Raw genomic sequence first — 23,184 nt, forward strand, 5'->3', positions numbered from 1 at the left:
TTATACATGCTTGGCAAAACAAATAAATAAATAAAAATAAAAATAAATTGTGTAAGATTTAATATAACAATTATTTTTATCCTGCTTTTATTATTATTTCATAAATATCTCCAGGCAGCCAACATACCTAATAAACCCTCTTCCTTTATCCCCCCCCCCAAACAACAACCATGTGAGATGAGTTGAACTGAAAGAGGATGACTAGGCCAAAGTTGCCCAGCCAGCTTTCATGTGTAAGGCAGGATTAGAACATCACAGTTTTGCTTCACATATTTCATTTCACAGTTTCATATGAAAATGCTGAATTTCTGCAAAATCTCAGAAAAATCTCTTGAAAGATTTTGAAGTAATTTATCATATAATGATCTTCTGGAATTTTTGTTATTGTTAATATGTTATTGTTAATATATATATACACACATACACACACAAACACACATATATAGATATGATAGATAGATAGATAGATAGATAGATAGATAGATAGATAGATAGATAGATAGATGATAGATAGATAGATAGATAGATAGATAGATAGATAGATAGATAGATAGATAGGTAGGTAGAGATTAAAGCTCTACAACCTTCATCTATACTCTGCCATAGTGAGTAATTGGTCAACAATGTTCTCAGCCTTAAAATCCTATTTTTCAGTGGGTTTTTTTGATACATTTCGAAAAATATTCCAATATTTAGATAGGGGTGATTGCATTCAGAAAATTTGAATATTTTTTTTATTTGCAAGCCCAATTTATAAGTGTCACTGACAGGCTACTACTGGACCATTCTTTAAGAAAACATGATGGTGTAATAGCTTTCGCTTGCAGAAGTTTGAGATTTGTCATGATCTTTCATTGAAATACTTCTCCCATCATCTTCTCTGTCAAATAAAATATTGAAACAAAAGAAAGAAAAATAGTTTCAGCCTTTTGGATCATTCTTTTTTAAGAGGCTTATTTCCTGTTGACTGTATTGCAAACCTATATATTGTGTGTATGACAGTGTGCCAGGGGTGGGTTCCTGCCAGTTCTAACCTCTTTTATAGAAGAGGTGCCACAAATCTACAGTGCTGTTTAGAACGGTTCCAGCTCCCTCCCCCCACCCATCTGCACATCATCAAGATGAAGAGCGAGAGGAGGAATTCTGGGAGTTGAAGTCCACAAGTCTTAAAACTGTCAAGTTTGAACACCCCTGGGTTTTTTTTCTAAAGGGTTAGGGGTGCAAGGTTCTTGTAACTTGACAACTTTAAGACTTGCACACTTCAGAGTTCCTGAGCCAACATGACTGGAGGAGGAATACTGGTAGTTAAAGTCCACAAGTCTTAAAACTGTCAAGTTTGAACATCCCTGGGGATTTTTTTTCTAAAGGGTTAGGGGTGCAAGGGTCTTGTATCTTGACAGCTTTAAGACTAGCGTGCTTCAACTGCCAGAGTTTCTGAGCCAACATTTTGGTTGCTAAGCAAGAGCATTGTTAAGTAAGTTTCACCACATTTTACAAGTTGGCCACATGGCTGGCAAGCCACTCCCACCCGCTCACATGGCCAGCAACCCACTCCCACCCAGTCACATGGCCGGAAGCCACTCCCACAAAGCAGGCCACACCTACAGAAGATGTTCTAAAAAAAATTGAAACCCACCACTGCAGTGTGCACATACCAACTCACATTAAAGAACTAAGAAGAAATTTCCTGATTATAAGAATAAATAACCAATGGAACAGCTTGCCTCTCATTACTGGAGGTCTTCAATAAAAGATTGTCCAGAATGTAATAAGGTCTGCCTTAGGCAGGGTGTTGGACTAGAAGACCTCCAAGGTCCCTTCCAGCTCCATGTTTGAGTAAAATTCAAGGGGAAATTCAAGCTTTGGGGAAAATTCAAGATTCCTTGGAAGTATCCATGATGTGTTCTCAAAATATCAAACACAATATCTGATCCAAACATTTTGGGCAGCTTTTAAATATATGATATGCTTTATTTACCTGTCATAGAACAGAGAGAGAAATGCAGTTTCTGCCACTGCAAAGTGTTATGAAGATAGCTAAAGTATAGAGAAGTGAAATGGGGACTTAGGAATCAAAGCATTTAAGCAAAATGCCTTTTTTTGCCACCTCTTTCCTTTGTCTGCCTTTCCCATTGTTCATTTTGGAATCCCTTCCCTTCCCTATATCTTTTCTGCAAACTGCTGATCTTCCTTCCAGGGATGCATTGCCTGTCTTGTATTTTTAGATAGGAATATTTCATGCTGTGTGTTGCTATTTCACTTCGGGTCAGGAACACCAGTGCAGTAAACTTGAACATAGAATGGGGTTTTTTTTTTTTTTTTTTGGATGAGCTGTTATTTTCTGCCCAAATAGGATGCAGCTCTGGTAGCTTCTGGTACCTACCCCATCAACACAAGGTTTCATTTGACACATGACCACAAGCAAAAAAGAGAGTCAGGGAGGAACATGTATTTCCCAGCTGTTTGAGTGCCTTTGGCATCTGTGGTAATAAATTATCACCGCAGAAGATTACAGGATTTTGTAAACCAAGTCAAGTGCATGAAACCGCTTAGTTTACGATGCTAATATCAAATAGTACAAGGCTGTGGACCAGAAGTTTCCTCATTCTTCTTATCAAGATGTAACTGCCACATTCAATACACACAGAAATTGGCACAAATTTGTATCAGGTCTTTACTGCTTTGGTTGTTGTTACCTAAAGGTTATTAGTCACTGGGTGGGAAAAGCTGAGCCCTTTATGGAGGTTGCACAAGGAATCTATCATCTGCAAATAATTAGAATTAGACACTAGAAATTACATTGTTTTTCTAATCAGCAGATGTGTCTACTTGGAGAAGGAGGACAGCTGTATCACAAAATGTGCAATACAAATGTGAAAGCAAGCCTAAAACAACATTGCACATTTTGTGATAACCCTACTTTCATAATGTCAAATGGGTCATTGCATAAAGGATCATTGCATAAATTGTTCAAGATGGCTCCTCCAGAACTTTGAAAAAAGTTACTGTATATAAGAAACTCAGACCTCAGTAGCAGAGGTCCTTTGCATAAGTGAAGTAAATTCAGTTATTGGGATGGTACTTCCTATTTACCAAGATTTATTGACATGATGTTGTATTCTTTTCTGCTTCAGCTGTAAAGGAGCCGTTCTGAGTCAGGCAAAAGATATCCCCGCACTGTGTTCTTTTCGTATAGTAGTCAAATGGAAGCCTGTGAGAGACTTACAAGTAGGACATGAAAGTTTTCTTTCAAAAGACAACAATTTGTGGGGAAGTGAGAGGATAGGACTTTCTTTTTATCCCCTTGTTCAGCAAATCTAACTGAACATTAAAGGTCATAAATAGACCTTTAATAGACTAAAAATTATGAGAAGCATCTATAAAATCAACCGGGAAGTGAGTTGGAAGTTCTAATTCCATTCCCTAATTTTCCTTGCTCGCAAATGATGTTCCCACAAATTATTCTCTAAAGTTATGTGTATGTATTTATGCACATGTATTTGTGTTGGGAAGCATTCATTGGGCAAAAGAAATAAGCAAACCATCAGAAATCTCACAAAATGAATAGGCAGTAGGGAAGAAATTGTCTTTAATCATCAGTCTTGTCCCATGTCTATGGTATTTCAAAGTAAAAATTTAAAGAGCAATTTTATACAACATTTGGCTCTTGACGATTAAGCAGCTGCAAAGTGTATGAAAATGGCCATTGGGGAAGCTCCTGTACTCTACTGATGGACTAGAATCAAAAAGCACGATAGAATAGGGTTCACTGATTTGTATTTGTTCAATATGTAATAGGAGCCCATCCATTACCTTAACATATGGTATGAACAATGCCATTGTGTTAAGCCATCATTTAACCAGCAAGGTACTATATTAAGTAACATAGGGAAGGTTCTTCTATCTTTTGCCTGTAGCACCGATACTATTTACTTTTCATATTAATACCTATCACCCATCTTACAGAATTTGATTCTGATGATGTATGATAAAAACATACAAACAATAATTATAAAACCACTCTAAATCATAAATAAAACATAAATAAAACATAAATATTACCATTATTTTAAAAAGGGTAAGAAGAACATAGATGTCACACACAGTGAACGCACCTCTCCAATCCCCATTTCCACTCCCAAGCCTATTATATAATCAAGTTTTAAGAGATTTCTGGAAAGATATCGAAAAAGAGTATGTCTCACCTCAGGAGTGGGAGGGATGATGTTCCACAGACACAACTGCAGAAAAGCCCCCCCCCCTCCTTGGGGTCCCACCAAATATAGTTCACTAGCAGACAGGACCTGGAAGAGGTGGAAGTAATCGGGAAGCAACAGTTTCTCAAAATAACCTGGTCCATGAAGAAGGACTGTAAAGGTCAAAACTAGCATCTTGAATTGGGCCTGGAAGTAGCCTAGCCATGTGCCATTCTAGGGGCACAGATACCTGCATTTTGTATCAACTGAAGCTTCCAGATACTCTTCAAGGGTAGCCCCATACCAGTGGTAGGTTCTGGCCGGTACGCCCCAGTATGGGCGTACCAGTGCCTGCTAGGAGCATCAGGCACTGTTCCGGTATAGTGCTTCAGAGGGCCTGCTCACATTCCTTACCTGTATTTGACCCAACTGGGCCATTTGCGCATGCGCACACAGCGCAACACTCTGCCGAGCAGCTGGCACGTCGCAGGTTACCGGTTGCGACAGGAGCTGGAACCCACCACTGCCCCATATAGAGCACATTGCAACAGTCCACCTAGAGGTGACAGGACTTGAATGACTGTGAGCAGAACCTCCTGATCCAGCAACTGATGCACAAGTTGAAATTGTTCAAAGGCAATCCTAGCCAGGACTGTCACCTGCTCTTCATGTGTCTCTGCACTACACTATCTGTAACTGTGTCCTGATGATCGCCAGTTACAGATAGTCCTCAACTTATAACAGTTCACTTAGTGACTGCTCAAAGTTACAGCAGCACTGAAAAATGTGGTTTGTGGCCGTTTTTCACAGTTACGACCTTTGCAGCATTCCCATGATTGTGTGATCAAAATTCAGATGCTTGGCAACTGGCTCATATTTAAGACAGTTGTAGTGCCCCAGAGTCACGTGATCACCTTTTGCGAACTTTTTACAAGCAAAGCCAATGGGGAAGCCAGATTCAATTCACAACCAGATCGCTAATTTATCAGCTGCAGTGATTCACTGAACAATGGTGGCAAGAACGGTCGTAAAATGGGGCAGAACTCTCTTAACAAATGTTTCACTTAACAATATAAATTTTGGGCTCAGTTGTGGTCGTAAGTCGAGAACTACTTGTATACATCTCTGCTCCTGGTGAATTAAGCAGCGCTATTGATGTTCTATCCTGGTTCCTGGAAGCTATGGCGATCTGGATGGGGAACAGCAGGCTTCAACTGAAGCTAGTAAGTCTGAGTGGCTCAGGGTTTGGGGCCTTTCTCATTCTGGGACCCCCAAGTTGCATATTAACATTTTCCTGGGACATTGCAACCCCATCTAGCATCAATGACAGTGTAGTTCTGGAAGGAGAAGACGCCATATGCCTCATGTAAGGTTTTTGTTTCCACACGTCTCCTTTTTCCCTAATTCACCTTTCCCTTCTTGCACATGAGTTGTGCTTCCTCTAGGATCTTCTTCATTATTTTATTTCCTCTATTCCAGTGATGGTGAACCTTTTCGGCACAGAGTGCCCAAACCAGAATGTGTGTGCATGTGTGTGCGCCGGAGCACTGGAAACTGAAAGCCAGCTGGTCTTTGGGTTGTGCATGTGCATGCCGGCCAGCTGGTCTTCGAGTGCGCCGGAGCACCATAAACCGAAGACCAGCTGGCCGGCACGAAAATGCCTGTTTTTGGCCAGCGTTTTGGGGAGTGCTTTCCAGCACTCTGGAGCTTGCAAGGACTAGCATGCTGGAAACCAGAAGAGCAGCTAGCAACAGCGCATGTGCCCACAGAGATTGCTCTGCATGCCACCTCTGGCACGCGTGCCACAGGTTTACTATCACAGTTCTATTCTGTCCTGCTACTATTCATCATCTGTTGCTGCATGGCACAGTCAGTCAAACTAAATCACTAGCACTTTTTAGGAAATGTTCTGCATAGCCAGGTTCTACACCAGGTGAAGCCCATCAAAAGCTGCTATTATCTCTCCCCAATTTCCAACACGTTTTATCACATAAGGCAAATGACATTTTTACTTTGTACACTGAACACAAGGTCAAAGCTTCTTTTACCAAGACAAGTTTTGAACTCTGGGCATTATATGTCTAGTCATTTCAGGCAGGTAATGGGAGCGTGACCCGTCAAAAGCGCGGACGACAAAAGCGCGATCGACAAAATCGCGCCTTTGACGTCATCACAGCGCGACGAAAAAGATCGAAAAATTCAAATAAAAATTAATAAAAATTAAATTAAAGCAAGCCGATTCACATAAAGGTAAGGGTTAGGGTTAGGGTTAGGGTTAGGGTTAGGGTAAGGGTAAGGGTTAGGGTTAGCTTTAGAGCGTTAGCGTTAGGGTTAGGATAAGGGTTAGCGTTACGTTTTTCGTTACTTTAACGGTTAGGTTTAGGGTTAGGTTTAGGGTTAGGTTAAGAGTTAGGGTTAGGGTTAGGTTTAGGGTTAGGTTTGGGGGGGTTAGGGGAAGGTTTTAGCTTTATTTTTACATTTTTTCGATCTTTTTCGTCGCGCTGTGATGACGTCACAGCGCGCTTTTGTCGAGCGCGCTTTTGTCCTACGCGCTTTTGTGGTGGAACCAATGAAAGAGTTGCCTGCAGTCCATAAAATAAAACTCAGCCCGTTTAACCAATAAGCTCCAGCACAGTTTTGGTTTTTCAGAAGGTTTTTATAATAATCTGACCTGCTTTTCACATTTTTGCTAACCAGGAATTGGGGAGGGATGTGATACAGTGACTGCATCCAGTACAAAATAAGCCCCTTCATTATTTATGCATTATTCATGGCAGTTTGTGAACACTGCATTCCTTTGGTCAGTTTGATTTACATGCTGCATTAAAATTCAAGCATAAATGCTACATGGATTATTAGTAGGCTTTTAATCTTTGATTTCATGTCTAATTAGTTACAAGAGGTCAAACTTGATTTTCTCTTTCTCCTTTTTTCCCTGAAACAGCATTTTCAGGCGACTCTTTTTCTTCCCTATTACCTCTGCCTTCCCATAAATGTAATGCAGTAATAACTTGCCTTAATGATAACATAAGAGACGTCTATAAATTTTATAGAAGTCTTAATCCTCAGTATGCTGTAATCTAGACAGGCTTGAGTGATTCAGTGCATAAGTAAGACAAAATAGTGAGTGCATTAGGAAGCCATATTGTATGAAAGCAACTCATCCATCTAGCTCATTATGTCTAAGTGTACCATGGTTTAGTCAACCCGACTGGATTCTTTGAGGGCTGGATCAGCATTGTAGTTCTCCATGGGCCAGTGAGAGGGGGGCAGGGAACAAGGGGAGAAGTAGATGGGACAGACGCCTCCTGAAGCACTTTACTGGCCAAAACGACACCTTGTTTTTGCCCTCCATGGCCTCCAGCAGCACTCTACTGGCCAAAAATGGGCCGCACAGAGGCCTCCCAAAAATGGCCAGCAGAGTGCTGCCAGAGGTCGGGGTAGGCAAAAACAGGTCACGTGGAGGCCTCCCAAGGTTCCCACATGGCTCATTTCCGACCTCCCCGGTCTCTTGCAGCACTTTGCTGGCCAAAAATGGGCCGCACTGAGGCCTCCCAAAAACGGCCAGCAGAGTACTGCTGGAGGTAGGAAAAGCTGAAAACAGGCCATGTGGGGACCTCGGGAGGCCTCAACACGGCCCGTTTTTGGCCAGCAGAATGGTGCAGGAGTCCGGGGAGTCCGAAAGCAGGCCACGGGCCAGATTTAAGCACCCCACAGGCCAGATCTTACCCGCAGATCTGACCCGAGTTTGACACCCCTGGCTTATCTCAATAAAATAGAGTTATAGTCTTCCTGTGGTTTCTAATCTGGACTATCATAGGATTTATTTATTTTATTAAATATACATGCCATCTCACTAATGAAGCAACTCTGGGCAGCTTCTAAAATAGATTAGCTGTGCCTGTCCTAAATTTTGGAGACGTTTGTATCTATTTTTCACACCCTTGTAATTTATTGTTGTTAGTCCTGTTATGAAACCCATTATGTTCCATTATGTTCAATAAAAAATCCTGTTGAAAAAGTTATAAAATCATTGTATACTCCCAGCAATCAAAACAGTCCTGGGAAGCAGCAACCATTGGGTGTTGAAGGGCGGTTCATCTCTGTGTTGCATTGGCCATACAAATGGCTTTACCATACTAGCTGATTTTCATACTGTGACCTTCTTTTCAGTTTTCTTTTCCCTTAGCAACTCTTAAGCTTTGTTCACATAATCGTTACAATGAGTGATGAGATCAAACCAGGGCAACATAATATGGATGACTTTTGCTAGATAATAATATGAGGAGCTGCAGAAAAGGAGTTTTTATTAGTCTTAACTCAGCAGATATTGATTGGGGTGGAGAAAGAAAATGGTGGATCAATATATTAGAAAGCAAATGACAGATGTAGAAAATGTAAATCAAAGCTCTATTTTTTTTTACAATCTAAGAAACTATGAGCTGCCCTTTACAGTTTCACTACACCACACCAAAGATAGTTTCAGAAAGTAGTAATTTGTCTCCATTATTAGTGTAATTTCATTTGGGAATGAAAGACTAGAAAAAAGAACCATTAGCTTCTTGTCACTTATGGGAAGGAAATTAGAAATGCTACAAGTATGACACTCACAATATCATTACACGTTAGTACTAGAAAGGGGGAAAAACTGATAATTCCATAACCTCAACAGAGAGATTGACAGATTAAAATAAATTCATCTCGATGCAAACTTTATTGCAGTGTAATATGATTTTTGCTTTCCTCTAAGTTGTACCAAAATTTAGTAATTCTTTTTGACTTGCAGAACACATTTTACACATTGCTGGTGGCTTTGATTAAGAGGTACCTATCTCTTTTGCCAATATTCAGCTTTATTTTACAGTTTTAATAAAAGGACAGGATGCCATATATCAGGAATAACTAGCTCAAACCACAAACAATAAAATATAAGCACAAGGGAGAAACACATATGGAAGAAAAACGAGATAACTAGGTATTTCATAAGTGAATACCAGGAAGGACGAATATGAGTTCTCTTTCATACTTAGGAAATAGCATACAAGTTTTAAATCAGAAAAAAATATATACAAAAACACCAGTCTTGATAAGTAGGGAGTAAACTCCCTATGTTGAAATACTTAACTCTTTGCAATAATACATGCAGTAATACATGCCAGGTCTGCCCCCTCGTCTAAAATTAGGCCCTGGACGAGGGGAGCCTTGCGAACCACAGACCTGGCATTTAGCAACAACAACCTGTGACCAGGGTCCTGACTACTCACGCCATCTGGCCTTGGAGTGGAACTAACAGGGCCGGAAGGAGGGATCCCTCTGACGTAGGGAACCCTCCTTCCCCGGTAATGGCTCGCCCTGAAGCTCCCGCCATATCTGCCCCTCCCCAATATGACCCTAATGTTCCGGCCCACTCCCGCATCTATGGTCCCTCCACCCTCTCCCCTGGCCACCGGATTCACCAGCAGGCCCTTCGACACACACATCCAAGGGCCAGATTAGGCCTGGGCCCCCCTGCCAAAGCACTCACTGTAGGAGGTACCCAGCTATGCTCCTGGCCCACCACACATACACACACATACAATCAGTCAATCCCCACAAACAAGTTAAAACAAGGGAAACAACAATATTATAATAAAAGTGGGAACATTCAGTCAACCACAATCAAACCACGCACTCTCCATACAATTAAAAATTATAAAAAATTACAAATTTATAAAAATTATAAAAATTGCGCAATATAGCAAATTGATCGAATATAGTCCAAAAAAGCCGAGGAGGGAGTAATGTCCAAGACCTCCCACGCGAGAGCCCGAGATCCAGGGAATGATGAAAGAGACATATGGTGATAGCAATAAAAGAGAGAGACACACTTCCCAGTCCTCTCTCTCGTCAGTGGGGGTATGAACAGAAAGCCCAGGATGGCAATAAAGTCATAAGCCCCAATTTGCTCCCCAACGATGGTCCGGAGGGCAAGGCCAGGAAATGTCTGGGAGGCAAGTAGGCCATAGGCGGTGGATATAGCAGCGAAAGTTGCGGAGCCAGCCATAGGCGACGACAGACCAGCAACACCCCTTCCCTCAGAAACAAAAGGACACACGGGAGCCAGGGAAACCCCACGGTAAAAGGGGGGAGGAAAAAAAAAACCCGATCCCAGCTGTACCGTGACACTCCCAGTGGTGGCAGCCGACCGGTAGGCCGCTAGGCTAGCAACTCCACCCCCAGCCTCACCCTAACCCTAACCTTAATCCTAATAATCCTTAATCCTTGGCTCCTAAGAGCCAAGGTGGCGCAGTGGTTAAATGCAGCACTGCAGGCTACTGCTAGATCAGCAGGTCAGCGGTTCAAATCTCACCGGCTCAGGGTTGACTCAGCCTTCCATCCTTCCGAGGTGGGTAAAATGAGGACCCAGATTGTTGGGGGCAATATGCTGACTCTCTGTAAACCGCTTAGAGAGGCCTGAAAGGCCTATGAAGCGGTATATAAGTCTACTGCTATTGCTATATTGCTATTGCTATTAAAATAAACTAACCCCACCCAATAATTCTAATCTAACCCTACCCTGTCCCTAGCGTTATAGTATCAACTGGAAGTCAAAGGTTCTGGTCCAAAGTAGGAAGTGGGACCATGGGAAGGGGACCCAAGGGGTTTCTAGAAGACATTCTAAGTTATATGGATTTCTATCTTATAGGATCCATTACTCTAGAATTCTGCATTCCACTGTTGTTATTATTGAACTACACTGGAGTTCTCTAACTAAACATTCTATCCCTTCCTTTATTTTTAGGGATGCGGCAGGGAAATGATGCTGGGACACAATATCGGTCTGCCATCTATACATTCACCCCAGAACAAATGGAGTCTGCCTTGAAATCTAAAAATGATTACCAAAAGGTAAGGATAAACTTAAAAGGGCTTCCAGGTCACCTTACAACATTCAGACTGAGAAAAGCCATTATGACTTATCCTCTCAACTTACGTCTACAATTGGAACTGGAGTCTCAGGTAAGGCAATTAAGAAAGATATCCACGTGACCGCTTCCCTCAATGACTTCAATCCCGGCTCTCCCTGTTGCAGTTGTTAAGCAGGTAGAGTGAAACAGCTGCCTACTGAAAAAGGGCAAACAGCTCCTCTTCATGCATGAAGGTGAACTCATATGCTGGGCTGGAGAAATGAGGCAGGGATTATGAAGATTATTTCTCCACTACAGTGCACAGGTTCCTCTGTCCTCTGTGTTCAGAAGGGAACTCATGAACTGAGCTAGAGAAATGAGGTGAAGGGGATCATGCAGCTCAACAAAGGATTTCTGTCCCTTCTGCCATGCATGGAGGAGAGGGGATACTTTGACATATGGTAGCAGCTTGCAAGCTTCCCCGTCAGCTTCCCCATTGACTTTCTGGGGAAGCTGGCAGGGGAGATTGCAAATGATGATCATGTGCCAGAGAGCACTTGGCAATTAGTTATAATATATAATGTTGCCAAGCACCCAGATCACAAACCCTTCATGAACACAAAGCCATGTTTTATGATGGCAGGAAGTGTTTGACAGACTCTAAAGCAGACATTAATGTCTTCATAACTTTGAATGGTTGTTAGACTGCTGGATGTATGCCATCCACTAGCCCAGGGATGGGCAATTAATTTTCCAAAAGGGTCAGATGAGAAACTGGGACTGTTGTGGAGGATTGCTCCTGCCCCACCCACCACTGGCAACACTCTACCCACGAAGCTGCTCTCCTCTGCCGATGCTGCCCCGATGCCCCAATGCTGACTCTGCTTTACACCCCACCTGCCAATGCTGCCCTGCAGTTGATGCTGCTGATGCCCGCTCCCTGCTGTCAATGCCATGGATCAGATTAGGACCGCCTGTGCCCATAGGCTGTAAAATGCCCAGGTTTGCATTACCTGTACATTGCTGAAACAAGGGTTTTTTTTGACTCCTTGAAGACTAGCTTCCTATTTTATTTCCAATCTCACTCTTAAGGTCAGTGTATTTCAGGGGTGGGCTGCTGGGGGTTCGCAGGGGTTCGGGAGAACCTCTAGCTAAGATTCTGTGCAGTTTGGAGAATCCCCAAATCCTACTCCTGGCTGGCCCTTGTTACCCTGCCCCCACCTAGGAGTCCCCGCGCAGCCCATTTTGGATGCAACTAAGTGCAGGGTGTGCATGGAGGATTGGGGAGGGCAAAAAACAGGCATACTGGAAGTTCAGGAAGGCGAGAAATGGGCCCAATTCTGGCCTCCCGAGGGCCTCCAGAGCCTGGGGAGGCTCTTTTCACCCTCCCAGAGGCTCGAGGAAAGCCTCTGGAGCCTGGGCAGGGCAAAAATACTCCCTCTGCCATGGTGCAGGAGGCTGACTAGGTCATGCCCACCATGGCCACGCCCACCCAGCAACCGGGCAGAGAACCCTTTGCTAAAATTTTTGAAGCCCACCCCTGGTGTATTTATATCAGATGTTGTTTTGGCACTGCTGTACTTTTTCATGCCATCGCTCATAATGAGGAGAAACTCCATTCAGAACTGTGAACAGTCTTCCAGTATTCTTTGCTGTCTGTTTGAATAGCTAATAGCTGGAGACTCTTTATAAAATATGTGATGACTGACATCACTACCTTTTTAGTTTTCTTTCCACAAGGGATAGCGAGCAAAGTAAAATATCAGCAGGGAGATTTGTTGACTAATGATTTCACGTCAGTTAGATATAAAGAAAAGAAGAATGGAAGACAGTGACAACCATGTAACTCTCATAATTGCAAGCTTGAGTTGTTTATTCACTTGAGAACAATTTTACTTTGCAAAATAGTATAAAATATTTTATATTTACGTAGTTAGAAATGTAGGATATTTCCAAATCAAGCTCCCATACAGTTGTATAAATCAAGTCAAGTGACACAATAAACTCTAATATGCTTATACTTTTTAGTTTTTGTATTTATCTTGAATATATTGACTATATCGGAAATAGCAGAGATAGCAGCAAGTAGTGGCATGGAAAAAAAATGACGATCTGCTTCTGTATTAATGTCCTTTCCCAAAGTCTCCTTCTCAGTACTTTTCAGTGAACTATAAACTTTATTCTAAGGAATACCTGCATCATTATTATTCATTCCCCCTCCCAAGAGGATTAAGGATGGTTCTCATTAATTTATATTGTTTTCTTTCCTGTAGTTTTATGTGCAGTTATTGGGAGATGGGTTTAAGGTTGAAAAATGTCTGGTTTTTTTTCCCCTTGCCCAATGTTCCCTCTATTTTTTTTTTCCAGTGTGTGTGGAAAAGTATAGTGTTTGAGCGGCACATTTTCATGCCTGAGCACCTGATTTTTTTTCACAGATGTTTCACAGAGCAATTGATTTATAGGATCCAAATTGGAATGGAGAAAAATGGTTTTGTGTGTGTGTGTGTGTGTGTGTGTGTGTTTGAGTGAGCGAGGGATCTGGTAAGGGAACTGCGCCTATTTAGAAAAGAAGGTAAATTATTGCAAACATGATCAGTCTAAGATAAATATGGGGACATGTTGGGCTGTAGAGAGAAAGTGATAAAAGAGTGGGAGAGAGGAAGAGAGTAAGAAAAAAGAGGGAAGAGAGACAGAAAGAGACAGAGATGGAGGGAGGTAGTGACAGAAGAGTGGGAAAGAAGGAGAGAGAAAGAGAGACAAGGAAAGAGAGTGAAAGAGACAGAAAGAGACAAAGAGGAAAGAGAAGGGAGAAGGAGAGAGAAAGTGACAGAAGAATGGAAAAGAAGGAGAGAGAAAGAGAAGAGAGACAAAGAGAAAGAGGATGAGAGAGACAGAGAGAGAAGAGAGGAAGAGGAAAGAGTAAGAGGGAACATCTCATTTCAACCCTGAGGTGCAAATATTCTCTCTGATTGGTAATTTTATTTGTCCATTTACTATCCAATACTCTCATTTCTCCTTAAATTCATCAAGAATTCCCTTCTTTTTATTGAATTTATCACAATACCTTGAGAACAACTTTTTCAGCATAGCTTTACAGCTATTTAAAATATATAGTAATTTAGGTCAGGTTTTCAGAACATTAGTCTATTTATAAGTCACTAAGTGCAAAGAAACAGAATTCAAAAAGTTGGCTTCGCTTTTTGCAATTGCCTATTGCCTGCTTAATTTTTTACCTACATTTTTATTGTTTCAAATGTTTTATTCATTTTCATTTTCAATTTTGTACATTCACTTATATACTGAATATTTGCAATAATAATAATATAATTTAAAAAAAAAAACCCCACCTAAACACAACTCATCATAAACCCAACCTGTCGCTTTCATACACCCCTTCTTCTCCCCCTCCAACTTTCCTTTCTCCCTCCAACAATCACCCCTCCTACTTCCCTTTCCCCTCCTATCTTCCTTTCTCGCCTTCCTCACCCTCCTTCCCCTCTCATCCTCCTTACATTCCCCTCTTCCTCCCTCCTTACTTCTCCCTCTTCTTTTCCTCTACTTCTCACTTTGGTGCATTTCTCTATTCATTAATCTATTCAGTTACTAAAAATTGTGCTAAAAAGAAAAGAGAAAGAAAAAAAAGAAAAAAAAAGAAAAAAAAGAGAAAAATAAAAAGAAAAGATAAGGAACAACAGTATACAAGTGTATTCTTCTTATTCTATATATTGAAACTATATCTCCACCCACCCACCCACCCCCAATGAACCCCCCTCCCTAATCCCCTCCAACTTCCCAGGTCCCACACCCGGCACAGTTCAATACCATTCACCTTCTAGAATATCTTATTAACAATAATAATGAAAATAAAATAAAAAGAACACTCTGAAAAAGAAAAAAAACGAAAAAATAAATAAAAAAAATAAAAATCTTTTGCATTATGCTCAGCCTCCCATCATTCTTAAAATTTAAACAGTATAGATCATTCCATTTATATTTTGTCTTCGTCCCTTACTTCTTTGATATTTACCCCCATCTTCCTGTAGACTCTCCAGATAGCCTTTCTTAACCTTATATTCAAATAATAGTTTATACAAAAATCAATTTACCTTCAAATACAGAGCAGTCTAATCATACTTTCGCTACTCATCTTCCTACCCCTCGTTTCTCATCTCCATTCCTCCCAAGCCCAAATTCCATAAGATTAGGATCTCGCTCTTCACTTTAAAATCCTGAGCTTTTTATGTTATACTTCAAGCATGTAAATCCGTAAAATGTGTGCCCAAAATCCATACCACTTCATTCAGTCCCAAGATCCCTTCATCGATATCCAGCTCCACCTTCCCTTCTGCCCCACTCCTCCTGACTCCATTCATCCCAAACCGCAATTCAAATAAATCTTAGTCCCCGCTTTCCTCACACCAGAAAACAATTCATGCGCAGTTTGGATTGAAATTCAAATAAGTCTTATAAAGATCCCATACAATATCTGTCCAAAATAAGCAATGCTTCTTTCCATTCCTCATCGGTACACAGCTTTACCATTTCGTACCAAACAGGAATCCTAAAATTTTAATCAGTCCAAGAGCTTAAAAAGTATTTTAAAGACATCACTGGATCTTTGTTCTTTACTCTTCTGCCCTTCCGGAAAGAGAAGGCAACCCTCTGCCTTATAACCACGTGTCCCGCTGCTTTGAAAATATGGCTAAATCCTCAGTTTCCGCTCTTCTGCCTCTCCGGTAGGGGGAGAACAACTCCCTCCATCTTGTAACCAAGTGAATTGCTGCTTGTCTTTCCTTCACCTTGTCTTTCCGCATTTCCGAGTGAGTCAAGAAGCCCCGCTTTCAGAGTTTTATAATAAAAGTCCCGAGCTTCCGAAACAGAATTGAGACGAAATCGTTGATTCTCGAGTGTAACTGTGATTCCAACTGGAGCTTCCCATTTATACTGTATTTGACGATTTCTAAGCTCTTGGGTTATAAAAGTATAGTCTCTCCTTGCTTGCAGCATCTGGAGTGGTATTTCTTTAAAGACAAACAAATTTTGCCCATCGATTCGGAGCCTGTTGTTGTAAAACTTTTGGATGATCGCATTTCTGGATTCTCTTGTGAAAAAGTATATAATTATGTCTCTTGGAAGCTGTCGTTGTTCTGCTACACACGAATTCTGGCGATAGATTTTTCGAATATTCCAATCAAAATTGAATCCCGGACCTCCCACCGCTTGGCTGAAAGCCTCTACAAACGTCTGTTTCAAGTTCTCTCCTTTCTTTTCGGGCAGTCCTCTGACTCTTATTGCAAACGCCTTTCTGTTATAATTTATCATTATAAGTTGTGTTTGAGTATCTCTAATCTCTTGTTGTAATGCTTGGATGTTGGAAGTCAAATTAGAATTAGCCTCCTCCAAAGTTTCCAGTTTAGTCTCCATTTCTTCGATATAATCTGTCAAAGTAGACATAGCTTCAAACATATCCACCTTTATTTGGGCAATCTTAGTCTGTATTTTGTCGCATAAATCCAGCACAAATTCTTTGATTTCTTGTTTAAAATCATTGAGTATTTGAAAAAGAAGCTCCTGTGTTAAGGAATCTCCAGTAGGGGGTGTAGGAGGCAAGGGCAATTGATCTTAATTAGATATACAGACCAGAACTCTGAGAGGAGCTCCGTTGAGCTCCTTCGGCGACAGGCTCCGCCAATTTTTTACCTACATTTTTGATAACTGATATTCACTGTTGACCCAAGAAGCCCATCTTAGAAAGAAACCCTCCCCCCCTCTCTCTCTCTCCCTCTCCCTCTCCCTCTCCCTCTCCCTCTCCCTCTCCCTCCCCCTTGTGATTGCTGTCTCCAGGCTGGCTCTCCTCTCCTATTATCATGGAAGGCGTCTCACAAAAACCACTGCGCTGCACCCACGCAGCTTAGAAGGAACGTTGCCCTTGCCCCAGAAAATCTTTCCTGTTATATACTGAAATGAAGTTTTTTTAAAAAAAATTGGGAAAGGTGTGCTATCTGTCTTCTTGCAGATTGTCAGCAATATCCTATGAAAAGTAAAGCATATTAAGTTTACATTTTACAAATTAGCAAACTTGAGTCTCGCTTTAGCACTCACATAACTGAGGTTTCATGCCAGCAACTCTTCTCTACTTTGTCTTGGGCTTAGACCACAGCCTATCATGCTATCATTGTCTGCCTGTTTTGGTCTGTCAACTTGGGGAGAGAAGTATTGCCTTGTGACTGACTGTTATAAGGTCATCTGTGATCTTGACAACATGTGGGTATTGGTCCTTTAATCAGAAGAAGTTGCTCAAACTGTGAGCTTAATTTTTTTTATCCATAGTTTTCTCTATTTTCTTTCCTGCCGTTTCATTCTTGATATGCTAGTTTTTCATAAATAAATTTTATGGGTAGGTATTTGACCCATTTAAATGGAAAGAATTAAGACGTTTTCAGGAATAGAAAAGGTTGAAGTAGTTCCAGGCATCCTAATCAGACCCTTTCTCCATATCTCTTTTTCTCAATATAGTTTAATGTTTTATATCTTAATTTCTCCAGTCAGATGCAAGAAGCTTTTAAAAGGTCAGATCACTGAGAATTATTCATAAAATTTTTTACATTATCGGTTGTGTCTATCAAATTTAAATAATACAGATTACAATTAAGAAAAAAAAGTCTTATTGAGATTGAAAGAATTTTGTCATTGGGATTGGTAGTATAGGAGTTAAGCTTTAGATATTTAATTTAAGTCAAGTTATCTCTCTATAATCTGTCTGTTTTAAAATCACTTTTATGTATAGTCAATCTGTAATATTGTGTGAGTAACTTTTGTAGACAGTTATTTCATTTGGTTGTTTGGTAGATTTAAAAGCATAATGGGGAACTGCCAATCATTTTATACGGTTAAAAAAAATAAGCTTTATGTGGGTATTTTTCCTCATTGATATAATTTTTCCTACTCTACATCCGGAAATAGGGATCTCTACAGAGTTTTGCTGCCAGCCTCTTGTCTTTAGGAAACTTTGGAAAGTAAGAATTTGCCACATAATTATTTTGGATCATTCCTACAGAGGAAAGCTGGCACATAGGTACATGTGTTTCACCTGTGAAGTTTTTTGTTTGTTGTTTAGGTTTTATTTATGTATCATCTTAATCATACTCTTATGTATAATTTACTCTGCATCTTATTTATTTTCTATATATGTATTAATTTAGTTACAAAAATGTTTCATTATTTGCAAAATAGAGTGAGTCCAGCTCATATACAGTCTCTGCATTTGTTTCAAACACTATTCCTCTAAGAGCAGTAGATTTTTCCCCCCATTCCCTCTAAAATGTATTTACTTTTACAGTCCCTTTACACACTGTGCAATATTTTCTTAGCCTCCCAGTTCATAGTATAAACACTTGCTTTTCTCTCTCACTCTCTTCACTTGTCCTCAGACTTTAGACTGCTTATTCTTAATATAGCTCTCAGCTGACTTTACTCCTTTTTTTTAACCACATAACAATTTAGTGTTCCTTCTGGCTATCACACACCATTCTCTTGTTGTCTTGTGTCTTCTCTTTTCTAAAACAATATGCTGTAAGCTGAAAATGTAGAAAACAAGAGCTAAGACAGAACCAATAGAAGACTTATTAAAAGTCTTCCAGGATGCCTATTAGTTAACTTTTAGGAATAGGGTTGAAGTAGAGCCAATAGAATACCTGTCAGATAACTTTTGAAGTGTTTATTAGTTAAGACTTAGAAATAGGGATGGCGTGGAGGCAATGGAGGACTCTTTAGATAACTTTCAAAAAGTCTATTAGACAGTTTCTTTATCCCATTTTAAAAAAATTATAAAAGCTTGCTGAATCCTTTGTTCTGGGTTCTGTTTTTTTTTTTTTTTGGGCCGGGACCCTTTTGCTGAAGCGCTTCAATAAAAGGAAATCAATCCTGCACCTCATGTTCGGGTCTTAGCCTGGCACCAAAGCCAATGAAGACTACCTTCATTGGCTTTGGCGTCAGGCTAAGACCCAAATTTGGGGACAACAGAATGGTCAGGATATTTTGTAGAATGTATCTTTGGTTTAAATCTCTGCACTTTGTGTTTGTATTACATTCTATAATGGCATTAGTATGCCATGATATAGGTGTTAACATTCCCTATTCTTTGTTTTGGTGTAATTTCTTTTTTAAACTATTTCAGTTGATTATATTTCAACAGATCATCCACCACTCCAAATTCATTGTTAGCGCTTCCACACGTGTAAATTGGTGTTAGGCGTCAACTTAAGCAGCAAATAAACATTCACATGATTCATTGGCCTTTCATTATTGCAAAAATGAGAAATACTGTTGTGACTGACTTGCCAGCTCCAAGAAATAGTATGGAAATTCAGAATTTTGATCAAGACAGAACTTGGGTTATTTCATTGCCCTCTGGTGGCCCTAGGACAGGTCTGCAACATTGTGAGAACAGTTCATATTCCTCTTTTTAAAAATAAATAAATAAAATGAATTGTATTAAAAAAATTTAAAGGACCATAAATACTAGCACAAAGTAATACAAAATAGAAAGAATAAAGAAAAAAACGGGTAAAAATGAATTAAAAATACAGAGAAGCTCTGCAGCAAATATAATTACAAATTTTTCTCTTATTGTATGATTTTTTTTAAAAAAAGCTCACTTTTTTCTATTTTTCACTTTGTAAATCATCAAAACTAGAAGTCACAAGAGCATTTTTTAAAAATGTTTCATGCAGATAGTCTATAAGAGGTTTCTCTCTTTAGGACTTGCCAATTGCTCAGTATTGGTAACAATATGCAACAATTCAAAGAAGTTAAGCTATGTAAAAAATGTTAATCCAAACCATTTTGATTCCCTGCATTGAGCAAGTTTGATTATGTAGCAGTGATAATTTTGAAGTCTAAGTATAAATATGTATCATATTTTCCCATGTTTTAACATGTATTAGAAGCTAAGCCAATTCCAGCTCATCTTGCAGTAGAAACTTCCTGCAGAATCCTGAAAGAAATAGACAATAGTGTCTTTTCAATCTGCAAACACATAAAAAACATGATATGCTTTTCTTTGCAACTGAGAAATTAAGTAGAAAATCAACATCCAACTAGAGCTCAATTGAAAGGAATGCCACTGAATCCAAAGAAAGAGGCATTGGAAGTCAGGCAACCTGTAAATTGAATAATTAAATATGATGGTCAGAAAAGCTTTAATCTAGCCTGACAATAGGGCCTTTTCTTTTTAAAAGGCTAAGGAAATTATTTATTTAATTGGTATTGTGATTTTATCTTCTAGATTGTAAAAATTTAAAACAAAACAAAAGCAAAACGTAAGCATCCTTGTCCTTTTCTGAAAGCTACAGAAAGTTTTAAAAAGCACAGTTCCCAAAGAAGCTCAATTCATAGCATGAGGAAAACAAAGTAGCACTAAGACATATAGTCCTAATGCTTTACAGCCCTCTAAGTGGTTTACAGAGTCAGCATATTGCCCCCAACAATCGTGGTCCTCATTTTACCAACCTCGGAAGCAGAGGTGGGTTGCTCCTGGTTCAGCCCGGATTGGGCAAACCAGTAGTGGCAGGGACGTGCAGTCACTAGAGGCAAGGGAGGCAGAGCCTCCCCAGTCTCCTGAGAGAAAGGAAAGAGTTTTAATTTTTTTTTTAATGAATTAAAGCCAGGATAGTTCCTACCAGATTTCAAGTCACAGTGGCTTGGTGTCTGCTCTCAGTGTTAACTAGGAGGAGGCGAGAGAACTCGGGGCCTCTTTTGCTTAAGGAATTTTTTGCCTTTTAAAAGTTAAGGCGGAGTTAAAAAGCAAAAGATTTAATATGCAAAAGAGGCACTGATTCTCCACCTCCTGATCTGGGAGCAGCGAATCATGTCTTGCATTTAAGCGACTGCGCAAGTGCAAGGGTGATTCTGGAGAGGTTTTTCTTTCACCAGCCGCCATTTCTTCTGCAGCCAGCCCAGCACCGAGCGGGGAGGACGAGGAGGAGGAGAAGAGCGGTGAGCCCTTGTGGCTGGCTGGGGAGGGACTCACCGCTCTTCTCCCAGCCAGCCAGCCACTCACCCCCACCCAACCTGCTCCCTGCCTGGCCGGCCAGCCGGCACAAAGACTCACCGCTCTTCTCATCCCAGCCAGCCAGCCACCCGACCTGCTCCCAAGAATGTTAGCGGGGACGGAGGAGGCGGGTGGCGAGGCGGCAGAGCGTGGCAGCGGCGAGAAGCAACACCCCCGCCGCTGTGTCCGACAGGCATCTCGCATTTATGTCCATCATAAACGAGAGACGCCTGTCGGACACAGTGGTGGGGACGTTGCTTCTCGCCGCTGCCACGCTCTCACCAACGGTATCCCTCACCGCACGTCACTGAGTAGTGGTGACGGTGGGAAGCTCCACCCACCTGCCCGGATGCTTCTGTGCATGCGCAAAAGCATTGTGTGTGTGTGGAAACCAGTAGGAAAAAAAATGGAAACCCATCACTGCTCAGAAGGATAGAAGGCTGAGTCAACCTTGAACTGGTTACAATTACCCACTGTGCTATTATTAACTAGTACTCCTCTCCATCTCTTACTATGTACTTAACCTAGTCTAAAATTAGATTTTCATTTTTAAAAAGTACAATTAAAAGCCAGGCAGGCTTAAGATAAACCTCATAACTTTATAAAATTCATGAAAATTGATCATTTGCTAGAAGCAAAATAGTATGAGATACTGTATCGTTGGAATTAAAACTGAATTGTGAAACTGTTGGGGAGCCGTTTTCTTTCCTTAAGCCCAGAAGTTAGTTGTCCTTCTTCATAGTTCTGATGTCACAAACTTGTAATCTTTATGAAAATATAGGACAAGTTTTTATAAGGAGATAAAAGCAGTTTATAAATGATGGTTATATATCAGTCTTTCTATTTATATGGTGAACATGATCTGAGATATCACTGTGGGCTAATAGAGGACTTGCAAATATTGGCAGCTTGTTATTTCAATGTTGCAGCACCTAGCCAAACTTGGCCCATCTTAAAAAATTTAAGTAGTATTGGATGTAATTAGAACTTGAATAGTACACTTAGCTGGAAAATTTAAAAGAACAAAAAAACAAAAGAAGCCTACAGCATTTTTTGTTATTGTTGCCAAGAAAATAGCATGGGTCATCAAGATGGAACTCAATTTGAGATAGATGTTTATGTTCTCTATTCATTAAATTCTTTCTGTAGTATTTTAGCTGTGATATGCTTCATTAATACAGTCCTTTTAATGGAAAAGCAAGTTGCAAATATAATAAATTTCATAAGAAGAATCAGCTATATTATTTGGATTTAAAGCTAATTTGGTGTCAACAAAATGGATTGTTTTGGTTTCAAGAATACCTTGAAAAAAATTAAGATTTTTTAAAATACCAAACGGGAAATTTGTGTTCTCCAGATGTTTCAATCATTCTTGAGCATTAGTCTATTTGGCTCAGTTTGATAGATTATACTCCCTTCCATAGCTTTATTTAATATTTGAACAAGGCTGGGGATAGTAAAAATTTCCAGTGCAGTTCACTGTCACTCTGATCAAAAACGAGTCTTATGAGCTCTTTGGAATTTATGCTAGAGACTTAGGGAAATATGTTCTCTGAATTACTGGATCAACTTCACAGAACTTTGATTGAATCCCAATTTCATCTCAACTCCAGTTGAAACTTACTTGGAATGCATGCCTTCAGTTGCAGGGACTCTTTATTCAGGAGGATTGGTATTCTTCAAAAATGGCAGAGTTTCAATCTGCCCAGTTCAAACATTTTCTTTCCATGTTCCAGTGTTGAGCTCTACCCAGATGACAGATTCTAAACTGTAGAGCTAGTCAGCTCTAAAGCGAATGAAACTTGATCTACAACTGCTCTACTTGGGCTTGTAGAAGAAAGATTAATAATGTACACTTTTAGTGAAATTAAACTATTTTTATTTGAATAGGTATGGTGGAAATAGTTCTGCTATTTTATTTTATTGTATTGTATTACTTTATTTTATTTTATTTTATTTATTTTATTGTTTTATTTTCTTCAAGTCATTGTTGACTTCCGATGACTGCTCGGACAAGTCATCAGAATCTTCTTGGCAAGGTTTTTTGAAA

The 23,184-nt window shown here is 40.1% G+C and overlaps 1 protein-coding gene across 2 annotated transcripts in view; it reads left to right on the forward strand.

The window, feature by feature from the left end:
* Positions 1 to 23,184, forward strand: part of MSRA (methionine sulfoxide reductase A) — a 173,291-nt gene that overhangs the window by 83,865 nt on the left and 66,242 nt on the right. For both annotated transcript variants that reach the window (XM_014065929.2, XM_087717472.1), the window contains exon 5: positions 10,978 to 11,084. In XM_014065929.2, the coding sequence (XP_013921404.2) occupies positions 10,978 to 11,084 (107 nt within the window). The remainder of the gene's footprint in view (positions 1 to 10,977; positions 11,085 to 23,184) is intronic.

Source organism: Thamnophis sirtalis, unplaced genomic scaffold (genome assembly GCF_051295495.1).
Source record: "Thamnophis sirtalis isolate CommonGarterSnake01/CBP01778 unplaced genomic scaffold, rThaSir2_p1.2 scaffold_6, whole genome shotgun sequence".
NCBI classification, from domain to species: Eukaryota; Metazoa; Chordata; class Lepidosauria; order Squamata; family Natricidae; genus Thamnophis; species Thamnophis sirtalis.